At 38.3% G+C, this 20,827-nt stretch overlaps 1 protein-coding gene across 6 annotated transcripts; it reads right to left on the bottom strand.

The window, feature by feature from the left end:
• Nucleotides 1-1,944: 1,944 nt before the first annotated feature.
• xpo1b (exportin 1 (CRM1 homolog, yeast) b) lies at nt 1,945-20,827 on the bottom strand. Of its 6 annotated transcripts, none has more exons than XM_067366577.1 (25): nt 18,563-20,827; nt 16,784-16,915; nt 14,523-14,624; nt 12,090-12,162; nt 11,207-11,268; nt 11,082-11,126; nt 10,773-10,954; nt 10,611-10,659; nt 10,136-10,255; nt 9,317-9,445; nt 9,063-9,221; nt 8,769-8,966; nt 8,542-8,680; nt 8,265-8,446; nt 8,025-8,181; nt 7,192-7,355; nt 6,935-7,069; nt 6,665-6,848; nt 6,089-6,195; nt 5,275-5,469; nt 4,990-5,158; nt 4,754-4,888; nt 4,378-4,537; nt 3,784-3,880; nt 1,945-3,448 (listed from the first exon to the last, which is right to left on the bottom strand). In XM_067366577.1, the coding sequence occupies exons 2-25, from the start codon at nt 16,907-16,909 to the stop codon at nt 3,302-3,304; spliced, it is 3,216 nt and encodes a 1,071-aa protein (XP_067222678.1). In that variant the 5' UTR covers nt 16,910-16,915; nt 18,563-20,827; the 3' UTR covers nt 1,945-3,301. The 6 variants fall into 6 exon arrangements, with proteins under 6 accessions (XP_067222678.1, XP_067222677.1, XP_067222676.1 ...); XM_067366576.1 differs by having other exon boundaries at nt 18,567-20,827; XM_067366575.1 differs by having other exon boundaries at nt 16,784-20,827.

The raw sequence follows: 20,827 nt of genomic DNA, 5'->3' as shown, positions 1-20,827 counted from the left end.
GATTTAATAAATAAGAAGCAAATATAGCAGAAAATATAATCATGACAATGTAATCATGGTGCCGGCGCGATCACTTGCACGTGAACTGGAGCGCATCTTACAGGCTAAATGAACCAAAACTCATTGTATAGGCTGCTTGCATCACAAACATGAGAAAAATATATATATAGAAAGCTTGAAATATCCACTTTAACGAAAACGAAATAATTAAAAACGAAAAGAAATAGGCTACTCTGATTATGTATTCCAAACGAAATGTGTATTAATGTTTATTAATAAACAATTTAAATGTCTCCTTGCTGTTTTTGTCACATTCAGTTTGGCGGTGCAGCTTTATGCGTTCGCTTATGTCCTATATTAAATGCTCATTATTATGGTTTATTCTCTCCAGTATTTAAGAAATTAAATTCATATAAATGTGATTAGTCAAATAATGGCTTAAATGAAAAACTACTAGTCGTTTAGAAAAAAACGTATTTCACATAGGCTATTTTCGATCCAGCATGTCACAAAGAGTGTTCTGGTTTGAGTTTGCGCTCCGCTCGCAAGCTCACAGACACACACTCAGAGCATAGAACATTATTATCAGTTTAAAATTATATTTGTGTATGACTAACCCCAACACACACCAGAGAAATTTTTGCAGGTCATTTGGCTGAGAGAGAGCCTACTCGGATGAAAACCGCTTCAGTGAGCTCAATTATAGTAACGCGGCATATATTTTTTTTTTTGTAAGTAATGGTAACGACTTTGTAACAGGGAAAAAGTAATTTGTTTGATTACTCTTTACTGAAAAAAGTAACACCGTTTATTTATAAATGGCGTTATTCCCATCACTGGTAACCAATCAACGTGTCGGCTGGCTTTAGCATATCATTTACTATGACCTCTCTGAAGCAGTGGAGTCTCAAGAGAATATTTTCTGTCTATATGACAAATTGGGTAGATTTAGCAATATGGGGTGTATGATGTATATTATGATGAATTATATGCCCTTTCTCCACTGACCTTCTGAGATGTTCAAAGCGTTTCTAAGGATACTGATTTTTCGAAGCCTGATGGGAACATGGTTTGTAACATTAGCAACACATTATTAGCTGTTTGATAATGTAGTCAAGCAAATTAAGGCTAATCATATTAATTACCGTTATGTATCCGACGTTTTAAAAAGCAATACCATTGTGCAGCAATTTACCTCAGTAAGTTGAGCGAGTGGATCTCTGAGCTCTTGTGAGTGAGTGGAGGCGGGGCTAATTAGCATATTCATAGATCCACATATATTAAATGAGGCAAGGTAGTAGTTACATTCAGGCTATTTTAAGGCATTACGGTTTTTTTTCCCCACAGAAAAAAACATGAGTTTTCAGGGATAAAATAATTGACTACAGGGGGACTAAATGAAGTTGAGTACTAAAATGACTAAAAATTAAATATGTATCCGACGTTGTAAAAAGCAATACCACCGTGCAGCGTTTACCTCAGTAAGTTGACCGAGTGGATCTCTGAGCTCTTGGGAGTGAGTGGAGGCGGGGCTAATTAGCATATTCATAGATCCACATATTGTAAATGAAAATGAGTACTAAAATGACTAAAACTTAAAATAAAGCCATATAGAATAAAAAAATAACACAAATGACAAACGTACATAAAAATATTTAAACCTAAACTTAAATGTAAATTGAAAATATAAAAATATAAATAATAGTAAATTAACACTGAGAAGATATTTTGAAGAATGCTGGGGTCCAAACAATGCTGAATTTTCAAAATCTCTTATATGTGTGCGCGTGTGTTCTGCAGAAAGTGCACGAGAGCGAGTGAATAATGACAATTTTCATTTTTGATTTCAATCCCTGTAGTGTACTTCAGATCTCCAGATATGTATTTACCCCCCAAAAAAAGAAGAAACCCAAGAGAAATCAGACAGAATTATAAAATTCTTCCAACTTTAATCAGTTCAAAAAGTTTCACAACAAATGCAACACATAGTAAAGGGGAAATTCACCACTGATCATCAGTATTTGGATTGGTACATTCTTCTTCCTAATGAGAATGTTGGCATTTACGTAATTTTCTCTAAATAAAACTCTTGTTTTATTTGGACAGGACTTAGATATAAATGAAAAATGCAAAAATACAAAATTAAATGTAAACTGAGATTTATTTTGCTCTACGTAGTGTCCTGTAGCACTACAGCATGGTAAACAATGTAAATTAGTACAAGTCAAAAAACTCCAAAGCAGTCTCTGAGTGAGTTAACATGAGCGGTTATAAAGGTGTAGCCTACAAGAACCCATAAATATTTCAACCACTTTTTTTTAAACTTCAATTTCATGAAAGCTCACAAAAGGAGCAACTGTCCTCATTGAGGAAAACAAAAAACCTGATGTCGGCTTAGCGACAACACGCACGCACGCTCGCACACCCACAACGAAACAGGACGAAACATCTGCGTGTTCCCATGGTAGTAAAGATGCTGTACAGTGATGCTGATATGAACATATGGAGGGCTGCTCCCATGTAGAAAAAGCAAACGGAGAGAGCCACTTCGAAGTCCCATTCACAACCACAGCAGCATCTATCAGACCGTACGACTCGGCGATCTGCTTCACATTCTGCTGAGAGCTACTTTAGTCCCGAACCACTTCTGGCTTCCCAACACACACAAAACGCCAACCAATGAGCGTGCAGCACCTCTGCAAACTCACCAATCGCAGACATTCGTTGACATTCTCATTGGCTGGACCAGGTGCACCGCTCATTGGCCCACACACTGACACCAGGTACCATCTACCCGCTGCCAGAACACATACAGCTCTCTTCAAACACAACAAACTGCACTCTGGTCTTTATAAATGATAAATACAAATACATAATGTGTGGAAGGAGAGAAGGAAATAGAAGGGGGCAAAAAAAAAAAAAAAAAAAAAAAGGGAGCACAAGCGAGTTAATTGTACAGATGTGACACTTCATGCACCGTTCGGAGTACAGTGACCAAACGTAAGCAGTTAACAAATGGAAAGGTAATACATAAAAGTGTCTGTATGAAACGCATACTATGCAAATAGGGCCACTGGGTGACGGTATCGTTTACATATTGGCATGGTTTTGGTCAAGAGACAGCCAAGTGCGGAAATCGCCTCCTCACAGGAAGAGCCTAAAGTACTCACACACACACACACTTAGGAGAAAACACACAGACGGCCCACAAAAGAGCAGCCACAACACCGCTTAAGTTGTGTGTTTAGTTTGTTTAGGAGTCAGCGAAGTGTGTGTGTGCTGTGTGTGTTCGCATGCGAACTCAGTCGCACATCTCCTCGGGTATTTCGTGAGGATTGAGGATGCCAGGCACAGACATCTGCAGCTTGTGTTTCTCCTCCTGGGCCTGGCGCAGCGAAGCCTCCCTCTCCTCCAGGAACAGGTCAGAGGTGTCCTCACCTGCGAATTCCTGCAGGTACACAGAGAAACTTGTGAGCATTTTGCAGCTGCTAGAACGCTGTTGTCTCTGCCTCCATCTCACACACCCCCTCTATCCCTGTGCACTCCAGATGACCCATATAGTTACACCATACTTCACGATCCCTTAAAGGTCAAAGGGACTGCACACTTTCTCATACACCATATTCATTTCCTCGATATATGAACTCTCATCTATATAACCACTATTACTACAGATATCAAAACAGACTTATTTGCATATTACAATTGCAACATATTGTTATGATTGTAAGCATTGTTATGATTCTCAGTGTCCTTGTCTCAGTAGGATAGCTTGCAGCTCACCTTGATCTGTACAAGGAAATCCCTCAAGTGTTCTTTGAATGCTGGGATGTCTTGGTTTAAACTGAACAGGCCAGTCACAAATACTTTCACCTGGGCACTACAAAGAAAAAACATACAGTCAGACAGGAAATACTAATAATATTAGACATAAACATAGTTCTAAGCAGTTCCAAAACACTGTTGCTGCTGGACAGAAAAACTATTATTTAATCTCAGAGCAAGATGTCTACTGAGAGGGAACGAGCTTATACCTGAGAGATACATTGTGTAACATTCAACCATGTGTAATATTCACGACAAAACTGCAATTAGTTTATTTAGGGGCACTTGATACTTATGTACTTAACACGTGGACTTATTAAAGAACATGCATGTTAAGACAACAAATAACAAGAACATACAATGGGCCCCAAATGTTTTGGAACATTGCACTTTCCAATACATTTACATTACAACACACTATATATCAAACCAAGTGACATTAAAGATATAAAGCTACTGTAATTGTAAAAGTGACATTTCATGCATGCATCTCCAGATGCAGTCTCTGGAGTGTGTAAGTTCTTGTGAAGCATTAGTTTTTAGGATACTCACTCTTGTAAGTGGGGGAAAGCTGATTTGAGCAAGTTGGCCACATACTCCTGGATGAATACTTGGTTGTTTACTGGGTTTGTGGGGTTCAGAGTTGCACTAATTTTTCCTTCCTCAACAAGGTTAAACATGTATGCCAGAATAGAAGCGTGCATGGTCAAACCTGCATGAAAAATATAATAATACATATTAAAAGTTAAATTATAAAATAATAATTTTAGAAATTTAAATGAAATGTTAAATCATTAAATTGATTCCTGCACTATTTTATTCATTTATATCCAAAAAAACATCAACACTCATGATTACTAGATGGTTACACAGTATTCATCAAAATAAATAAATAAATAAAATAGAGAGACAGATGACCAGAACTAACCGGCTGTATGTGATGTATCCGTGACAACAGAGAAGATGTGTTGTAGGATGTCACAGAAGTATGTCTGATAGAAGCTCTGAGCTGCCGCCTCCTCTTGGGCCACGTTCTGCAGCAGCGTGTAGAGAATCTGAAGGCCTACATGACATTTTTCATTTTACAGTTGTTGTATGCATGTTACAATAAATGATTAGGGTAAATCTGACATCTGGCTGTGATGAGTGCATCTGTGTTCTCACCAGTGTCTGCCACGTTTCTCATAGTGTGTTTAAAAGCCCATATAATGGAGTCAAGCACAAGCTTAAACTGGGCTGGTGGGATGGCCAGGAATGCTGGGAAACAGTGAGAGTTCACCGCCTGCAGCAGGTAGAAGAAATGCGTCCGGTGTTCTGGGTATTCTTCAAAATCCTAAACAAAAATAAATAGAAACAAGTAAACAAATGCAGTCTGGATTTAATAATAAATGACAATGGAATATTAAATATTTATCACAGAATGTTGATAGATAAATAAGGGCAACTTACTTTGTTGATCATGTTTAATGTGCACTCGAAAACTGCATCAAATATCTGTGGGATCTCTCCAGTAATGTGTCCACCCAATTTGTTTACGATTGTTGCCATGGTACTAAGCACTTCCGGTTCTCTTGCTGCTGGGACATTGCGCTGATAATCAATGAGCACAGCATCCAACAGGGGAGGGACAAAGTTCTCCCCCACCTAGAGTACGAACAATAAACACACATGCGCAGAGAGGCTTAAAGGATGAGCGGATAAGTGTGTGTTGTGTAAGGACAGCGCTAATCTGAACATGTCCAGACTGACAGACCTGAAGCAGGTATAACAGAATTATCTGCAGAGACAGAAATACTGGATCTAACAAACATACGAGACCCAAAAGCCTTGAGCTGAACGAATAACATCTTATGACGAATTATGTCTCTAAAATCAAGATTTCATCTTAAAAATTAGATAAATGAATAAGGAAAAGTTCATATCTTAAATCCTGTCACAATTTCTAATAAATTTTTCTTGCCATCAATAGTTAACTTTAAGTGCAGTGCCAGTTTTAAAAGTAAAAAAAAAGGGCTGTATGCATAATCTTATATTATATTATATATAAACAAAATGTGTTTTAAAATGGTAAAGTTTGATTTGTATGTCACATTGCAGGAAAAATATGCTACGTTCATATTTTTTGATTATTTTAAAAATGTATAAATAGTAAGAATTAAACTATGAGAATGCAGTTTAAGATTGAGTATGTCAACTACACATTTAACAGCTTGACTGTACTTTCAGTACAGACCCATTGCCTAAAAGCTGTGATTTGTCTCACCATCTGTGGGTCATTGGAGCGGCTGACCCAGCCTGAGATCAGCTTCAGAGTCTCTCTCTTCACCGTGCGCATGCTCCTGATGAGAGGCTGCTTTGTCACCATCTCACCTATAAAAAAAAAACACAAATCAAATGAACAGACATAAACAAAGCACATGGTTTCTTGAGTACAGTCTATTATATAATGTTTTTGCCATACATTATCATATTCAGAGAAAGTCAGACTTTCTCGTTAGTAAGAATATTCTTTAGGCAACTATTTAGTTAAACTTTACTCATTCTGTCCTAGCTACAGTGCTATATATAGCTGCTCAGACAGCCCTGTAATGCACTGCTGTTTTCACACACACATACATGACGTTAAGCTCTGTGGCAGCCTTTTGTCTTCCAGCTGAATGAGTTTGTGTAATCAGACTGACTTCAATTTAACGTGGATCTGTCACTCTAAGACAACCAACAAAGATGCATATACACATGCATATGGTAACTTTAGAGTTAAACTTACTCCGTCTCAAACATGCGATAATAAAATCTGAAAAGTACAGAGAGACTTGATTGTATAAAGAAAAACACTCACCGTTGGTCTGGATGGCAGCAGAGATGTTTTCACTGAGGCACTTGTATACGTTGAGCATGTCCAGGTAGATGCGACCCAGCTGAATAACAAAAGGGTGTCCCACGGCTTTACAAGCTCTGACGTTGGTCTTCAGGATGCTGCCCAACTGCTTCACTGTCTCCGGGTCCTTCAAGATGTCCACATTCTACAGCAGGATAACAGCATCCATTTAATATAAGTCTTAAAAATGATGAATTGAACAAAATTCTATGTTTGAAAAAGAAATCACACCTTGGTTGCCTGCTGAATAATGCTATCCCACACCTGGTTGGGCAACAACATGTACTTCTCTATCAGGTGTTCCTGTACAGCCTGGTCAGTCTGTGCTCCAATCATATAGCCGACAGCTTCATAAAACGTATGGACCTGCGAACAATAACAAGTCCAGCTGAGCTGCAAGAACTTCTCAAATGTTGTATATTTCTAAAGCATAATGTGTCAGTTACACACAGAGCAGGCTAACCGATACAGATGGGGTTATTTGATACCTGCTGGGGCTGCAGGTCACAGATGATGGTGTTGATGTTGTTGAGGATCTCATCAATGAAGGGCATCACCTCTCCCACCTGCACCTGCACAAAATGCCTCCTGCACTTCTGAGCTATCTTAATGAACGTGTCACACGCCATGTCCTGCACTCCATCATGGGTTTCTGAGAACAATAAATAGTAAAATATCACTGTAAAAGAACACTGTAAAACTGTTGTTTTTATGCCATGTTAGCATCATGGTTATTTACATGGCAAACACAAAGGTCAATATCATCCATAAAATTTACATTACTATATAAAACATTTCAACTTAACATAACATAAAACATCTAAAATACATTCAGGTAATACATTTTGAAATATTCCATGCAAGCATGTTTCTGAATAAAAGCGTTTTCTAGCAGCATCATAAAAATTACAATTAAACAGAATATGCTTAATAGACAAAGGAACGTGACATGAGACATAAAGGAGGAACTTCACCTATTAATAAAAACCCATGGGTAAGTCTTGAGTGACCCAGTCTACACTTAGTGAAGACGACCTGATCATGTATTGACTTGAAGTTATCGAAGGTAAAAGAACTGATGTAATCATGTTTTCTTAAATCAAGCTAAAATTAGAAGCTCAACTTTATATATTATTACCAAGCTGCTCCATAAATGCAGCACCTGCTGTGAATGTTATCAAAAGTGACATCAAAGCTGCTTTTATTTATTTTTTTCCTCTTTTTTTAAACGCCTTGCCAGCTATGGCTATGCTTTTATTTAAAGATCAGACCAAAAGATATCACTGATTCTATTCTAAGGCTCAAAGCATTTGCGACTCACCATGCATAAACTCAAACAATTTATTGACGACAGTCTTCAGGAATTTCCAGTGCGCGCGTAGGAACCGTGGGTACTGACCCACTATGTACATGATGTTGGAGGCAATGATGGCCTTGTTATCCTTGCCTCTCTTCTGCTCACATAGACCCAGCAGGTCCTGTAGATGACGTGGGAACATTGTTATGCTTCTGATTTTTCCATCACAAGACTTAGCATCTTTGCATTTTAAGATTTCTGCACCTTTATGACAGTTACAAGGAACCGCTTCTCATCCTCTTCATGCATGGCTCCACTGATGGAACCAATAGCCCAGCACAGTGTGTTCAGGTTCTTCCAGGACCACTCTGTACCGTTCACCTGATTATGAAGCTTTTCTGTCATAATACGCTCTGTGTCAGCATAATCCAGATGGGTAAGATAAACTGCAGAAAGACGAGCAAAAAGAAACATGACGACACTTACAATAAACACAGATTAGTGGCCAAAACCTCATAGTACAGAAGAGCAGAGCGCTCACCAAGTGTTTCCCTCATGTTCTTGTAAAGGTTGATTGAGTCTGTGTCCTTCATGAACTCTCGAACCACCTCACCCTGATCGTTCTCCACCACCAGCACTTCCTCTGGCTTGGCCATGCGGCTCACCATCAACAAACGCACCTGCAGGAAAGTAACACAAAAACCCTTATTATTTCTACGTAAATTCTAAGGTAAAATTTTATCTTGAATTTTGTGTATGTGAGCTAACCTTAGACAGCACAGGTAGGTAGAGTTGTCTACGGGGCGGTACATCAAAGTGTTGACTCCCTGAGAGTAGGGGAGAAGTGGACGTTGAGAAAGGACTCTCTCTGTACAGTTCAGCTGCAAGGTGGTTCCAGTACTCCAAACAGATCTTAAAGATCTCGGTTTCCTCCACCTCTGACACCAGCAACATGTAATGTAAAGCCTGAACAGAGCAACAAACAGCGTCTTAACACAATGGCATCCAATCAGAAAAGTGATTGAGGTTGATTCTCCATAACCAAGTTCAGACTGTGTGTACCTCCATAAGCGTCTCTCTGAGGTTCAGTCTCTTTTCTATCAGCTGTCCGTGCTCTTTGAGGAAGGTGCAGAGGAACAGGCTGAGGTTCTGAATGAAGTTTTGCTCGTCATCTTTACCGTTTGCATACGCCAGCCGGATGTTGGTGTTCAGTGGAAGCATCTTCAACACACAAGAAAGAAAGGGAACATCAGACTGGCCCAAGACCAACTGGTATACGGGAATTGTACTTCGATTTACACCAGAGAGGAGCTTACCTGTTTGAGCTGCATCATGGTCAGAGTGAAGAGACTGACGAACTGCTCTTCGTACTGGCTGACACTGACTCCTGCTATCTCAGTCAAGCACTTCAGTGTCACATTGCGAAACATCGGCACGTTTAAAAACTACAGATCAACCCAAGAGAGGAAAGGGGTCAACAATTACCCCAAAGACTGCTGCTTTGTAGGTGTGAAATACAATCTTTGTAGTAGTTATTGCATGAATCTATATAACTGTACTATTTCATTGTACAATAAGCGGTAACACTTTACAATATGGTTCATTTGTTAAACATTAGTTAATGGATTAACTAACATGAACTGACAATGAGCAATACATTTGTTACTGTATTTACTAATCTTCGTTAGTGTTAGTTAATGAGAATACAGTTGTTCATTCTTTGTTCATGTTAGTTCACAGTGCATTAACTAATGTTAACAAGCTTTTAATAATGTATTAGTAAATCTTGAAATTAACATTAACAAAGATTAATAAATGCTGTATAAGTGCAGTTCATTATTAGTTCATGTTAACTAATGTAGTTAACTAATGTTAACTAATGAACCGTATTGTTAGTGTTACCCAATAAACTAATACTTACACTAAATATATTACACTATTGTCTGGAATACTTGATTCTGATTGGTCAATTGATGCACACAATTTTTTTTATATATATAAAAGTATGAATGAGTTGGTTGATATGAGTTACTTATGAGTACAGGTAAAGGTAATAATGAAGTAATCCATAAAACAACTATATTTCTAGTTTTTCACAAAGTCTGTAAGAGTAAGAAAATCTCCAGATATGTTACCTTGTACACCAGAGTACTGATGAGTTTAGTTTCAAAGATATAGCCCAAGGGAATCCAGTTGAGAAACCTCAGCAGAGTCTCTAAGGTAGCATGCACAAGTGGAGCATTCTGGGAATTTTCCTAAAAATTGTATGAAAAAACAAACAAACAAACAAAAAAACTTTATGCCAATAAAAACTCAGTCATTACCATGCTTTTGATGCACATGCAAATCAAACTTACGGTTCAATTTTAATATTTTATTGTGACATTAAAATAGATTTTTCCAAATTATGTTGTCCCATCGCAAACTTAAAACACTACAAAAATGGGTGTGCATTTGAAGATAATCATAATAATAAACTAGAAAAGCTGTAAAAGGTTAATGATTAAGAGTAAATCTGCATATACCTTCACAACATTTGGAACATATTGAATGCATATGTTTTGTTTGTTTTTTTGTAAGAGAGAGAAACCATATGAAAAAAATACGTACCATCACAAACTGGCACAACTGAAATATCTGAGAGAACTCGTTGCACATGCTGCAGATGGATCACAAAACAATACAGATTAACAAGAACAAGTAATGTGAATATGAGCTCATTTAACAATCAACCATAAAATATGACTGTATTCTCTTTTAATGAGGTCTCACCTGTCTTTCAGGTGTTTGGCTTTCACTTGAGTCATCTGGCCACTGGAGAAGTCAAACACCTCTTCACTGAGAAGTTTCAGAATGATCATGTTGTTCTGGCAAAGGCTCTCACTGGTGCGGCTTGCTCCAACAATGTCACTGATAAATGTGGGCCAATGTTTTGGCCACTCCTGCTTCAGGATCTAGTAACATGCACACAAACACATCAAGTAACATGAAGAACATTTTCATTGCAGTCATCAAACGTATACACCCACATCATCATGTTATGAATGGCTATGAATCCCTCTGCAGTCAAACAAACCTCACCTGAACTAATATCATGTTGAGTTTTCCAATGTACACCTTTTCTTTCTGAAAGGAGGCAAAGCATAGCATAAAACAGACAGCAACCACAGGAAAATGGTAAACAAGATAAGTGGACGTTTACTGACCTCAACATTGGCTGCATCTGATGAAGTCTTGATAATGAGGCCCACAACATACTTTTTAATGCCTGAAATAAAGCAGAACAGTGAAGAACATCAATGAATACAGTAAGACAGCACAAATACCCCATGAGCTCTCTATTCGGATGGAAGCAGCTTGTCTCAGAGGACTTGTTACTGTATGTTCATCTGCAGATCTGATCATGAGCATATTAAAGATTTGCTGCCTTTTTCACATTTGAAGAAACAAAAAACAAATACTTAAATTAACTATGTAATTTTTAATAAGTAAGTTAATAGTATAAGAAATATTTTAACCTGAATTTAAACTGCTGTTTAATCATGAATCATTCTTTTAACTAAAACACTTAGCTTTGTGTAAGGTGTTTTTATTTTATTTTTATTTCTTCATTTGGCTGGATGCAGGTTGACAGCTCAAACTGAAACATGTTTTGGATGTTGTTGAGACATCAGTGTTGGTTAAGCTGAACGGCATAGAAAGCATTTAAGTGATTTATTTATCAATCATAAGGTGCTTAGGTCTTGTTTTTCATTTCACGTGATCTTTTACAGAGCAGATTCTGGTCTTTTTGGAAACAAATTAACACTAAGCTGAGCAGACGACCTTCTATGCAGTTTTAAAAGGGGAATTCAGCTCAACTTGGCACTCACTCACTTGATTCCAATGAACGTGTTGGCCTGCTAGAAATGTTTTGTAGAGTCAAGTCTGTCAGAATGAAATGCTTACTTCTACATTTCAATGAACCCTTCACTGCTTGTCCAAATCCAGCCTTTGAGCTGCTTATGACTTAAGAATTGATTAAGACTGAGCTATGAATTACTTTTTTATCTCAAAATGGCAAGGGGAATTCTTGTGAGTCAGTCTTACCTTCACATTGGTTTCTGGGCAGAATCTTCCATCTTGTTTTAATAACTGTTTCCAGAATCTGCAGAGCATAGTACTGTAATGCCAAGAGAACAAATCAAGAGTTAAGGATGCAAGCTTTAACCAGCCAATCTGCCAGAGCTGTACCGTTGAACAAGGAAAACAAAAAAAATTGCTCTTAACTTTGACTGCCTAATGTATTTTCACACATTCTTTGGTTTATTTCAAATGAATTCAGATTGAAAAAAATATCATGCAGATTTGACTTCAGTGAGAATTTTATTACAAACTCAAAAAGAGACCCCCCACCCCCCCCCCATAAAAAAAATCCATAATCCCCTATAAAAACTATACAATGTTTGTATGAGATTCTGTAGAAGTTTTGCTGTTTCTGGCCATGTCACACCAGAATGTGAAAGACAAGAAAGGAGACATTAATGGCAAAAAGCTAAGTTTGATTCTGTGCTTGGCCACAACAAAGCAAACAGCTTGGGGGAACGACGCAACAACTGTGTCCGAAAACAAAAAGAGCCGAAGGATTCTTTTAAGAGTCAATGGCCACTCATGAGGCTTTAATCATCATAGATATGTTTTCCCATTAGTGAACTAAAGACCAAACCCCTTTCTGTCTTAAAGAGACACTAATGTTTCCACCAATAACTGGTGTGGGTCTCAGGAACAGCAAGACGAGCCACAGGTTTGGGTCTACTGACTGCCTTTAGACTGCCACCATGCTGCTTTTAAGAGGGTATTCATGGTGCATTAGTGTCCTTGTCATGATCACTAGTGTTATTTGGATCATCAGCATTTCAACTGTAGGGATTAATGAGGAAAGAGGAAAAACATGACACAAAGTGTAATGTGTTAAAGCAAAACAGGGAAAACAGATCACACACTGTGTGAGGATATTAAAGGTGAGGCCTGGAGAAGCAGATTAATTTCACTTTCTAAAAACACCAGGATCTTTTCACCTTTAATTTTTCAGAGATATAAAAATATATCAATAAATAAATAAGGAAAGACTGAAAAACATTGCTACACCACGCAAAGTCTTTATTGTTTACATGTGATGTTGCAATATTTCTTGGTGCATGATCAAGGGCAGAAGAAAAAAATAAAAAATAAAAAATAGGGTAGGCTAGAGTAAAGGAGAAATGCTTGAGGAGAAAAGGGAAACCACAGCACACAGAGACACTGATGATCCCTACAGTGGAAATAACTGTTACCATCCATGACTGGGGTAAAAACAAAATGGGGTAAACTGCCTGCCTATCTCCCTGCCGTCTCTCAGCTCCATATGAGGCATGTGCAGTGTGAATGGAGGCACAGCAGAATTGAGAGTAAGGGAATGAAAAGGTAGACCTTGTGGAGGCCTGCCGCCAAAGCCTAGCTGTGTCAAGGTGCACAGGAAGACACACCCCTTTTCGTCCTATTACAAGCAATCAACATAATGGAACATTGTGATTAATATCAAATATGAACAACTTCAATTAATTGTCTTTTGTTTGCTTTTTCACCTACAAAAAGGTTGTAAATAAATTAAGTAAAAAGCCAAATGTTCAAAAAGCACTTTAAAATGCGCTCTTTCTGTATTTTGCTTGATGAATTTAGACAAATTCAAAGAATTTACCTGCTCTGCATTTTTTCCTGTCTGTTCTTCTAGAGCCCTCACTTTTGGGCCATTATCATTTTGATATTACAGATACTGTTGATAAATCAACTCAAACATTAGTAATGACCAGAGTGTTAAGAGCAATCTTAAAAGGCAAGCAGACGGCAAACTGGGTCAGCAGTACTTTGAGGAAGTCTATTAACACACTTAGGAAGACAATTTATCCCAAATACTACACTATTCCCAAATTACTAAATAATTTACTTCAGTCTACGCACTACAAAGTGAACAAATGTTATGAACTCTGGAAGTGTGTAGTCTAGCAGTGCAGAAATTCTGTTGGAGGATTCCAGAAATTCTACACTACATGGATCCTCTGCTTTCCTCATCAATATTAAAATAAAAATCCATGGCTCAGAACTTGGATCATTATGGATCAGGTGCTTTATATATCCTGACCTCAAACAGTCAGTCATTACACCTCTGGCTGCTGTTCAGACGAAGGTACTGAGGTATTTCACTGTCAACAGAGGATCCTCACACACCAACTTTAACTCTGACTTTGCTTGACTAAGACAGGACTGTGAGGAGAGGTGTAGGAAAATGTGATCTCACATGTGTACGGAGGAATCTGTTTCTGACATAATGCTAAGCAACCCCAATACACTTAAGAAATGGGTATTTGCAAATACAAGGCAGTCTTTCAGGTTTGAAGGAAAATAAAGCCAAATTGTGTTCCTGTATAATGTGTGATAAGAGATCAGATCTTCCTCAAAGTATAGAAACCATGACCCTCCACCAGAGTAAGTTGGGACTTGGCTTACTTTGGTGTTCATATTCTGAGAGAACTCTAGAATGGTGTCAACTCGTGTCCACGCATCTGGGTGCTCCTTCAAATGAGTCAGCACCTCCTGGGCCATTCTTTGCTGAAATAGAGAAACATTTGTCTTAAATTAAACTACAAAACCGTGGCCAATCATTAATGATATCAGTGCATACACTAACATGTATTTATACACACATATATACATAAACTAATAAATAAACACTACCTTTCAAAGGTTTGGGGTCGGAGAGTTTTTTTTTTTAACAAAGGCTTATGTTCACAAAAGCAACATTTATTTGATAAAGTAAAACTAGTAATATTGTGAAATATTTTTTGCAATTAGGGCTGTCGATTTAACATGTTAATTTAATTATTTATTTATTTATTTATCTAAAAATAACATGATTAAAATGATTCAAGGCAATTAACGCACCCACCCTGCCCTAGTCCTACATAGGTCATCTTACATTTCATACAGTTAATTGGTGACGAACAAGAAGCAGGGAAACAACTCACTGCATGATGAGGCCTACAGAATGCCGTTAGAAATTCAAGATATTGTCTCATATTTATATCATATGATATAGTTAAGCAATAGATTTCGGACAACTCATATGATCATATGATATAATTAAGCAATACCAAACGAACGACTGCAATTTCAGTACATCAAGTGCTGCTTTTGTTCAGAATAGCATGAGTGCAAATGTGATATAGATTTACAACAAGAAGTTAATATTGTGGTACATCTTAGACTATATTGTTTGTTTTTGCTCAAATTGCCAACAAAATTTTTAGCCTACCTATAAAGCCACAGCAAAACTGTTGTGCGTCTACGAGCAACACAGAAGGTGTGTTCAACTTGAAGCGGCGCTGAGCAGACTGATCGGTATGTGACGTCAAAGTAAAGCGAGAGCGATTAGAGAGCAGACAGCACTGTATTCTTCGAATTACTCTCGCGATACTTTGATGTCATACGGCAGTCGGTCTTGCAGTGCCGCTTCAAGTCGAGCACACATGGTGTTTCGTTTCAAAATGAGTTTGTGTTTTGAGCCCATTAATTGGGTGAACCAATGATTCAATGGCCCATTCATAAAGAGAGTCACTTACTTTATTCCTGAATGAATCAGCCTTTAAATTAATCTAATGAATGAATGACTCAATGACTTACTTCTTTAGACATTTACCGCCACCTACTTGCAGTTTTAGTTTATTATTAAGAGTATTGTGTCATTAAAAAAGGAATTCCATATTTAGGGGACAGTTTGCCCAAAAATTAAAATTCCATTTCTTTATATTTACATATAAAACCTGTATGACTTTCTTTCTTTTGCATAACATAAAATATGATATTTTGAAGAACTGTTTTGGTCTATAAATATATCTAAATACCGATTAAGATACAGCTTCTGAAAAAAAATAAAAAATCATTGTTGCAGCCTAAAAGTTCATGTAACAAATAAATCAAATCAAATAAAAGATTTCTTTCTAAAGCTACTTTTTGTCATGTCTATTTGATGCTTTTCTTATTTAACAATGACTTTAAATTACCTTTTGGGGGGTTAATTTATAAGCCATTAAATTAATCGGTATATTATCATGTAATTAGACAGATTAAAAATTAATCACCTGACAGGGTTAAATTTAATATAATTGTTTTCTGTTTTAATATATTGTAAAATGCCATTTATTCCTGTGATGGCAAGGTTCAATTTTCAGCATCATTCATTACTCCAGTATTCAGTGTCACATGATCCTTCAGAAATCATTCTAATATGCTGATTTGGTGCAATGGTGAAATCAATATATATAAAATAAACTTATTCAGAAAAAAAAAATGCACTAAAGGGTTACTTCACCCAAAAAAGAGAATTCTGTCATCATTCACTCACCCTCGTGTTGATCCATACCCGTAAGACTTTTGTTCATCTTCGGAACACAAATGAACACATTTTTAATAAAATCTGAGTGATTTCTGTCCCTCCGTTGACAGCTACGCAACTACCACTTTGACGCTTCAAAAAGTTAATATAGGGTCATAGAACTTAAAACTTGATTAACAGATTTCATTTAATCTTTTATTCACATATAAACATTGATGACAGAATTTTCATGTTTGGGTGAACTAAGCCTTTAATGCAGCCTTTCTGAATAAGCTTATGTCTTTATATATATATATATATATATTTGTGTTTTTTTTAACACACATACTTACATTTAGTACTATATTTCACCGGTCTGTGAAATGTTCTTCCTTACCTGTGGCCCGACTCCATGGTACAGGCAGTTGACCACATTATCCAGCAGGTTGATATCCAGTTTCTGGTTAAAGTCCAGCAGCTGTCTGGCTGCGTGGTCGGCTAACATTGTCATAATTGCTGGCATAGAGCTCTGTGGGGAACAGGGAGGAAACATCCAGCAGGGGCAAAGTCATGTGAAATGAACATTTGGGTACACAAATCCAAACAGCTGACCGTTACCCCCCCTCCTTCGACCCAGGACCATCCAAAAAGCCTTATATGACCTGTCCTGCCAATGCCTGCTGGAGGGTTCAATCCTCAATAACAATGGAATAGGTGGGTGGCGCGATAAAGGTAACATGCTTGCAGTCTGCACAATCCTGATATGTCCGAAGAACAAGGGCCACTCACTGGGCTCGTGATCACACGAACCATTATTCTCTGAATGAGACCACGTGCTAGGCAGCCCTTTCGCTGACGTCATTCTGTTTACATATAGCACAAGAGGCGTACCGAGCGCCCTGAATTACAAACTGTTTTTCCCTACTCTGAACGAGCTTCCATAAGACCACGAGACTTTAATAATGCAAACACACAGTTTCAAGGACACCTGAATGACCAATGCGCAAGCTAATTCAATTGGCACCACGAAGCCAAACTATTGCGTAACGAGGTAAGCATGACGGCCAAGAACCCCCTGAAAAAGTTTGGCACTGGAGGAAATTGCAAGAATTTGCTTGGACACGACACAGTCAAGCTTTGTGAGACCACGACTCTTGCAGGCCTAAATAAAGTGTTGGTGCCATAACTAGTACTCGGCACTGCGCAACCTGTTGATTTACCCGCCTTTTCCACACCTTATTTCATTCCGTAAGCAAGTACAATCCCAACACAGAGCTACTTATCAGCTGATTTCATGCACACTTCTTCAAAACACGACTGGGTTGGACTGAGATCCACGCCGAGGAGCAAAACAACTTACTGATGCGAGCGCTGTTTACTATTCTCTACTGTGGTTGTTTAGCCACGTTTGTGCGTAAAAACCCATAATAACACATCGCGTTTCATGATGTGGGACCACTTTACGCATGCATGCTGTCATAAGAATGCGCTTAAATGGACAGAAAAGCAAATGCATTAGTGGTAACTGGCGTTAAAAACGTGCAAGCGCACGCCTCGTCCATACAAACACCGATGTTTCTGGCCTCTACACCCGTCTCAGACGACTTCTACGGGGGTGACTTTGCAAGGATCTCCCTCCCTGACTACGGAGCAACCCCTCCCACCAACACCATGCTCTGCACCCTCTACACCTGAAAGCTCTGCAGGCTTTACTCGCAGTACACCAGGTAAGAAATTAAACTGTATTCGTGTATTTGTATATGCTGTAAATTATTTAAATGAATGCCACGGCTTTCGGATTGTCCTGTCTGCATTTTACAACTGAATTCTGCTCGCGAAAACAAGATACCCTGTGCTATGCTTACGGATAACAGCTCGTGATCGGAAGAGATGCATTTGTGGTAGTTTTGATGTTAATTGGGATATAAAGATTGTTAAAAACCCAGATTATTCATTCAGTCCAGCGTGACACCAGTGCTGAACACGAGTCATCACGCAACACACCCGCAACATCCCTCATAAACCCTCAGCAGCAAAGCCATTTCACTTTCTTTCGACCTTAACCTTCATACGTACAATTTCGAGGCATTTCTACACAATCTCACAGCATCATCATTCTCCACAGAGCACAGACCAAACCAAACACTCTAGCTATAAGTTTTCATCCCATATTTACCTACCTAAAGTCCAAGCCTTTGAGAGAAAGAAGGTGGGCTTGTCTGCCAGAGTTGCTAAAATTATGTTTATTTGATCCAGTATCGTTGGTGCCTGTTTGTACACGCTTTCTGGCAAAAAAGCTTTAGGATGAGCCGTTGACTGGCCAGCCACACTATTCCTCTGTGAAGACTACACGAGCTACTCGCTTGATATAAGGACCACTAGGATGTGAATTCCGCACCAACAATCACGGCGAGTTCAATATTTTCTCAGTCCGGTTCATTTTACGAAACAAAGTTAACCTTAATTAAGAAATGTGCTCTGTACTGAAGTATATATTTGCACTAGGGCGGTATTAGAGACTGAGCCTGTGCCTCTTCTTCTCATAAGCAACAAACTCGTAACCGGTTGAAACCGGTTCAGACTGGGAGATTCCATCTCGGTTTAGTTTTCAGCCGATGGCGCCGCGAAAAGTTTGGATTAACGTCACGCCCATGGGAGCGTGCTATTGGCCGCAGCGTTGCTAAGCACGTCCTTTCTCGCGCTCCATTGGACAGCGCGCACGTCAATCAATCTCAACTCTTTCGGGCGCCCACGCGACTGCTCCGCCCGTTAAGAGAAAAAGAAGGCAAACTGCGTGCCGAATGGACTTGTAATTTGTGATAATATTACGCTCGTGTATTATGTTTATTTGTTGCTGTTTTAAATGCAAGTTCTGCCGTTCTGAGTTGGGTATGTTGCGCGACTCATCCGAAAAACACTCGCGTTTATATCTTTTTCGAGCTTTGATATTGATATTTAACAACTGTGGTCGCTTGGTAATTGTATACGTTACATGATCGGAAAAAATAATTTCACGGTGGACTGAAGGAGATCGAGGGCATCGAGTCCGTGAGGCGGATGTTGGAGCTTGTACTTGTGCTGATTGTAAGCTGGTAATTTTCCACGAGCCACGAAGGGGAGTGGTTGTTCAGAGTCAGGGTATGATACGCATGGCATGGGTCAGAGCCTGATACAATTGGCTTGTGTTGGTCTCCATAAACTTAACTTCCGCGAAATTAACTACAATATGGCAATGATGTATGATAAACGCATCGAATCACTCTTAAACATAATAATAAACTAGCCGTGTGTATGTGGTGCTTCAAAGGGACGTCAAACGCTTGCATGTTTCGCCCCCCCCTTCCTTCCTCGCAAGTCACGTGACGCAACGACACTTAAACGTCAGTTGATGGAAAAATACTGGATTTTGTGTGCAAACTACTGTAGTGAACAAAGAATGATGGGGGAAAAAAATGCATTGTCCTTGAGTCGAGCAATTATTTAGGCTTATGCATTTTTAATAAAACTTGCATTTCAGAGGATCATGCATGTTGAATAGCTGATATAGTGTTTCTCTTATATATAGTGTTCGATACAGTGTTTCTCAAGCATGTGGCCCATTCTACTCACCTTTTAAAATGGTTAACTAAATAAGCAGTGTTACAGCAGTTTAGGACTATATAATTTGGTAAATTATATGCTCAGTCTTAACCAACAAACTGATTGCACTTCCAGTTAAGGTGAACCTTTAATCCAATGGCAGCTGGTCTTCAGTTTTATTCAGGGACAGACACTAGTGTTGCAGTTTTGTGCATTAAATGGGTCCAGTCATAATTTGATATCAGCTGATGTTGTGTGGATCAGATTCATATATTCATTCCTTTTTACTTTTTATTATATGTAATACAAGATAAAAAGGAGTGAATGTGATGTAGGTCCCTTGCTGCTGTAAACTTTGGAAGCAGAGATAGGTGTGATGTGGTGTAAATGAATTGTATGTGTTCCACAACTGAAAGTCGGTGTCAATAATAAAGTTTCTGGAATACAAGTCAACCTGCTTTCTAGCAATCACAGGCAGCAGTCTTTGTTTGAACCCAAAGACTGATTCCAGTTATTTTTTTAAGTAAGATTAGTGCAGGTTTTATACTAAAAGGATTAATAATAAATAAACAGAGTGAGTGTGTCTTCATATCTTTCAGATAATATGTAATAAATTGTCACCTAACCAGTATGAGCTGAGTAATACTAATTGTATGTTTTTGTTTTTTGCTCATCATCATTGAAGCGTCATATTTGTGCATGTTGAGTTCAAACATTTTTAAGCATTGTAACTGATTTGAAGGCAGCAAATGTGTTCTTATTTTAGAAATTATAAGTGTCTTATGTTCCTCAGGCTATGACTTCACTTTGTGTAACAGAAAACTCACCATGCTTCCTTTCTTTGTTGTCTCAGCTGTTTTGA

Source organism: Chanodichthys erythropterus, chromosome 18 (genome assembly GCF_024489055.1).
Source record: "Chanodichthys erythropterus isolate Z2021 chromosome 18, ASM2448905v1, whole genome shotgun sequence".
Taxonomy (NCBI): Eukaryota; Metazoa; Chordata; class Actinopteri; order Cypriniformes; family Xenocyprididae; genus Chanodichthys; species Chanodichthys erythropterus.
The sequence above is the reverse complement of the archived record's forward strand: the minus strand, read 5'-3'. Positions and strand labels throughout refer to the sequence as shown.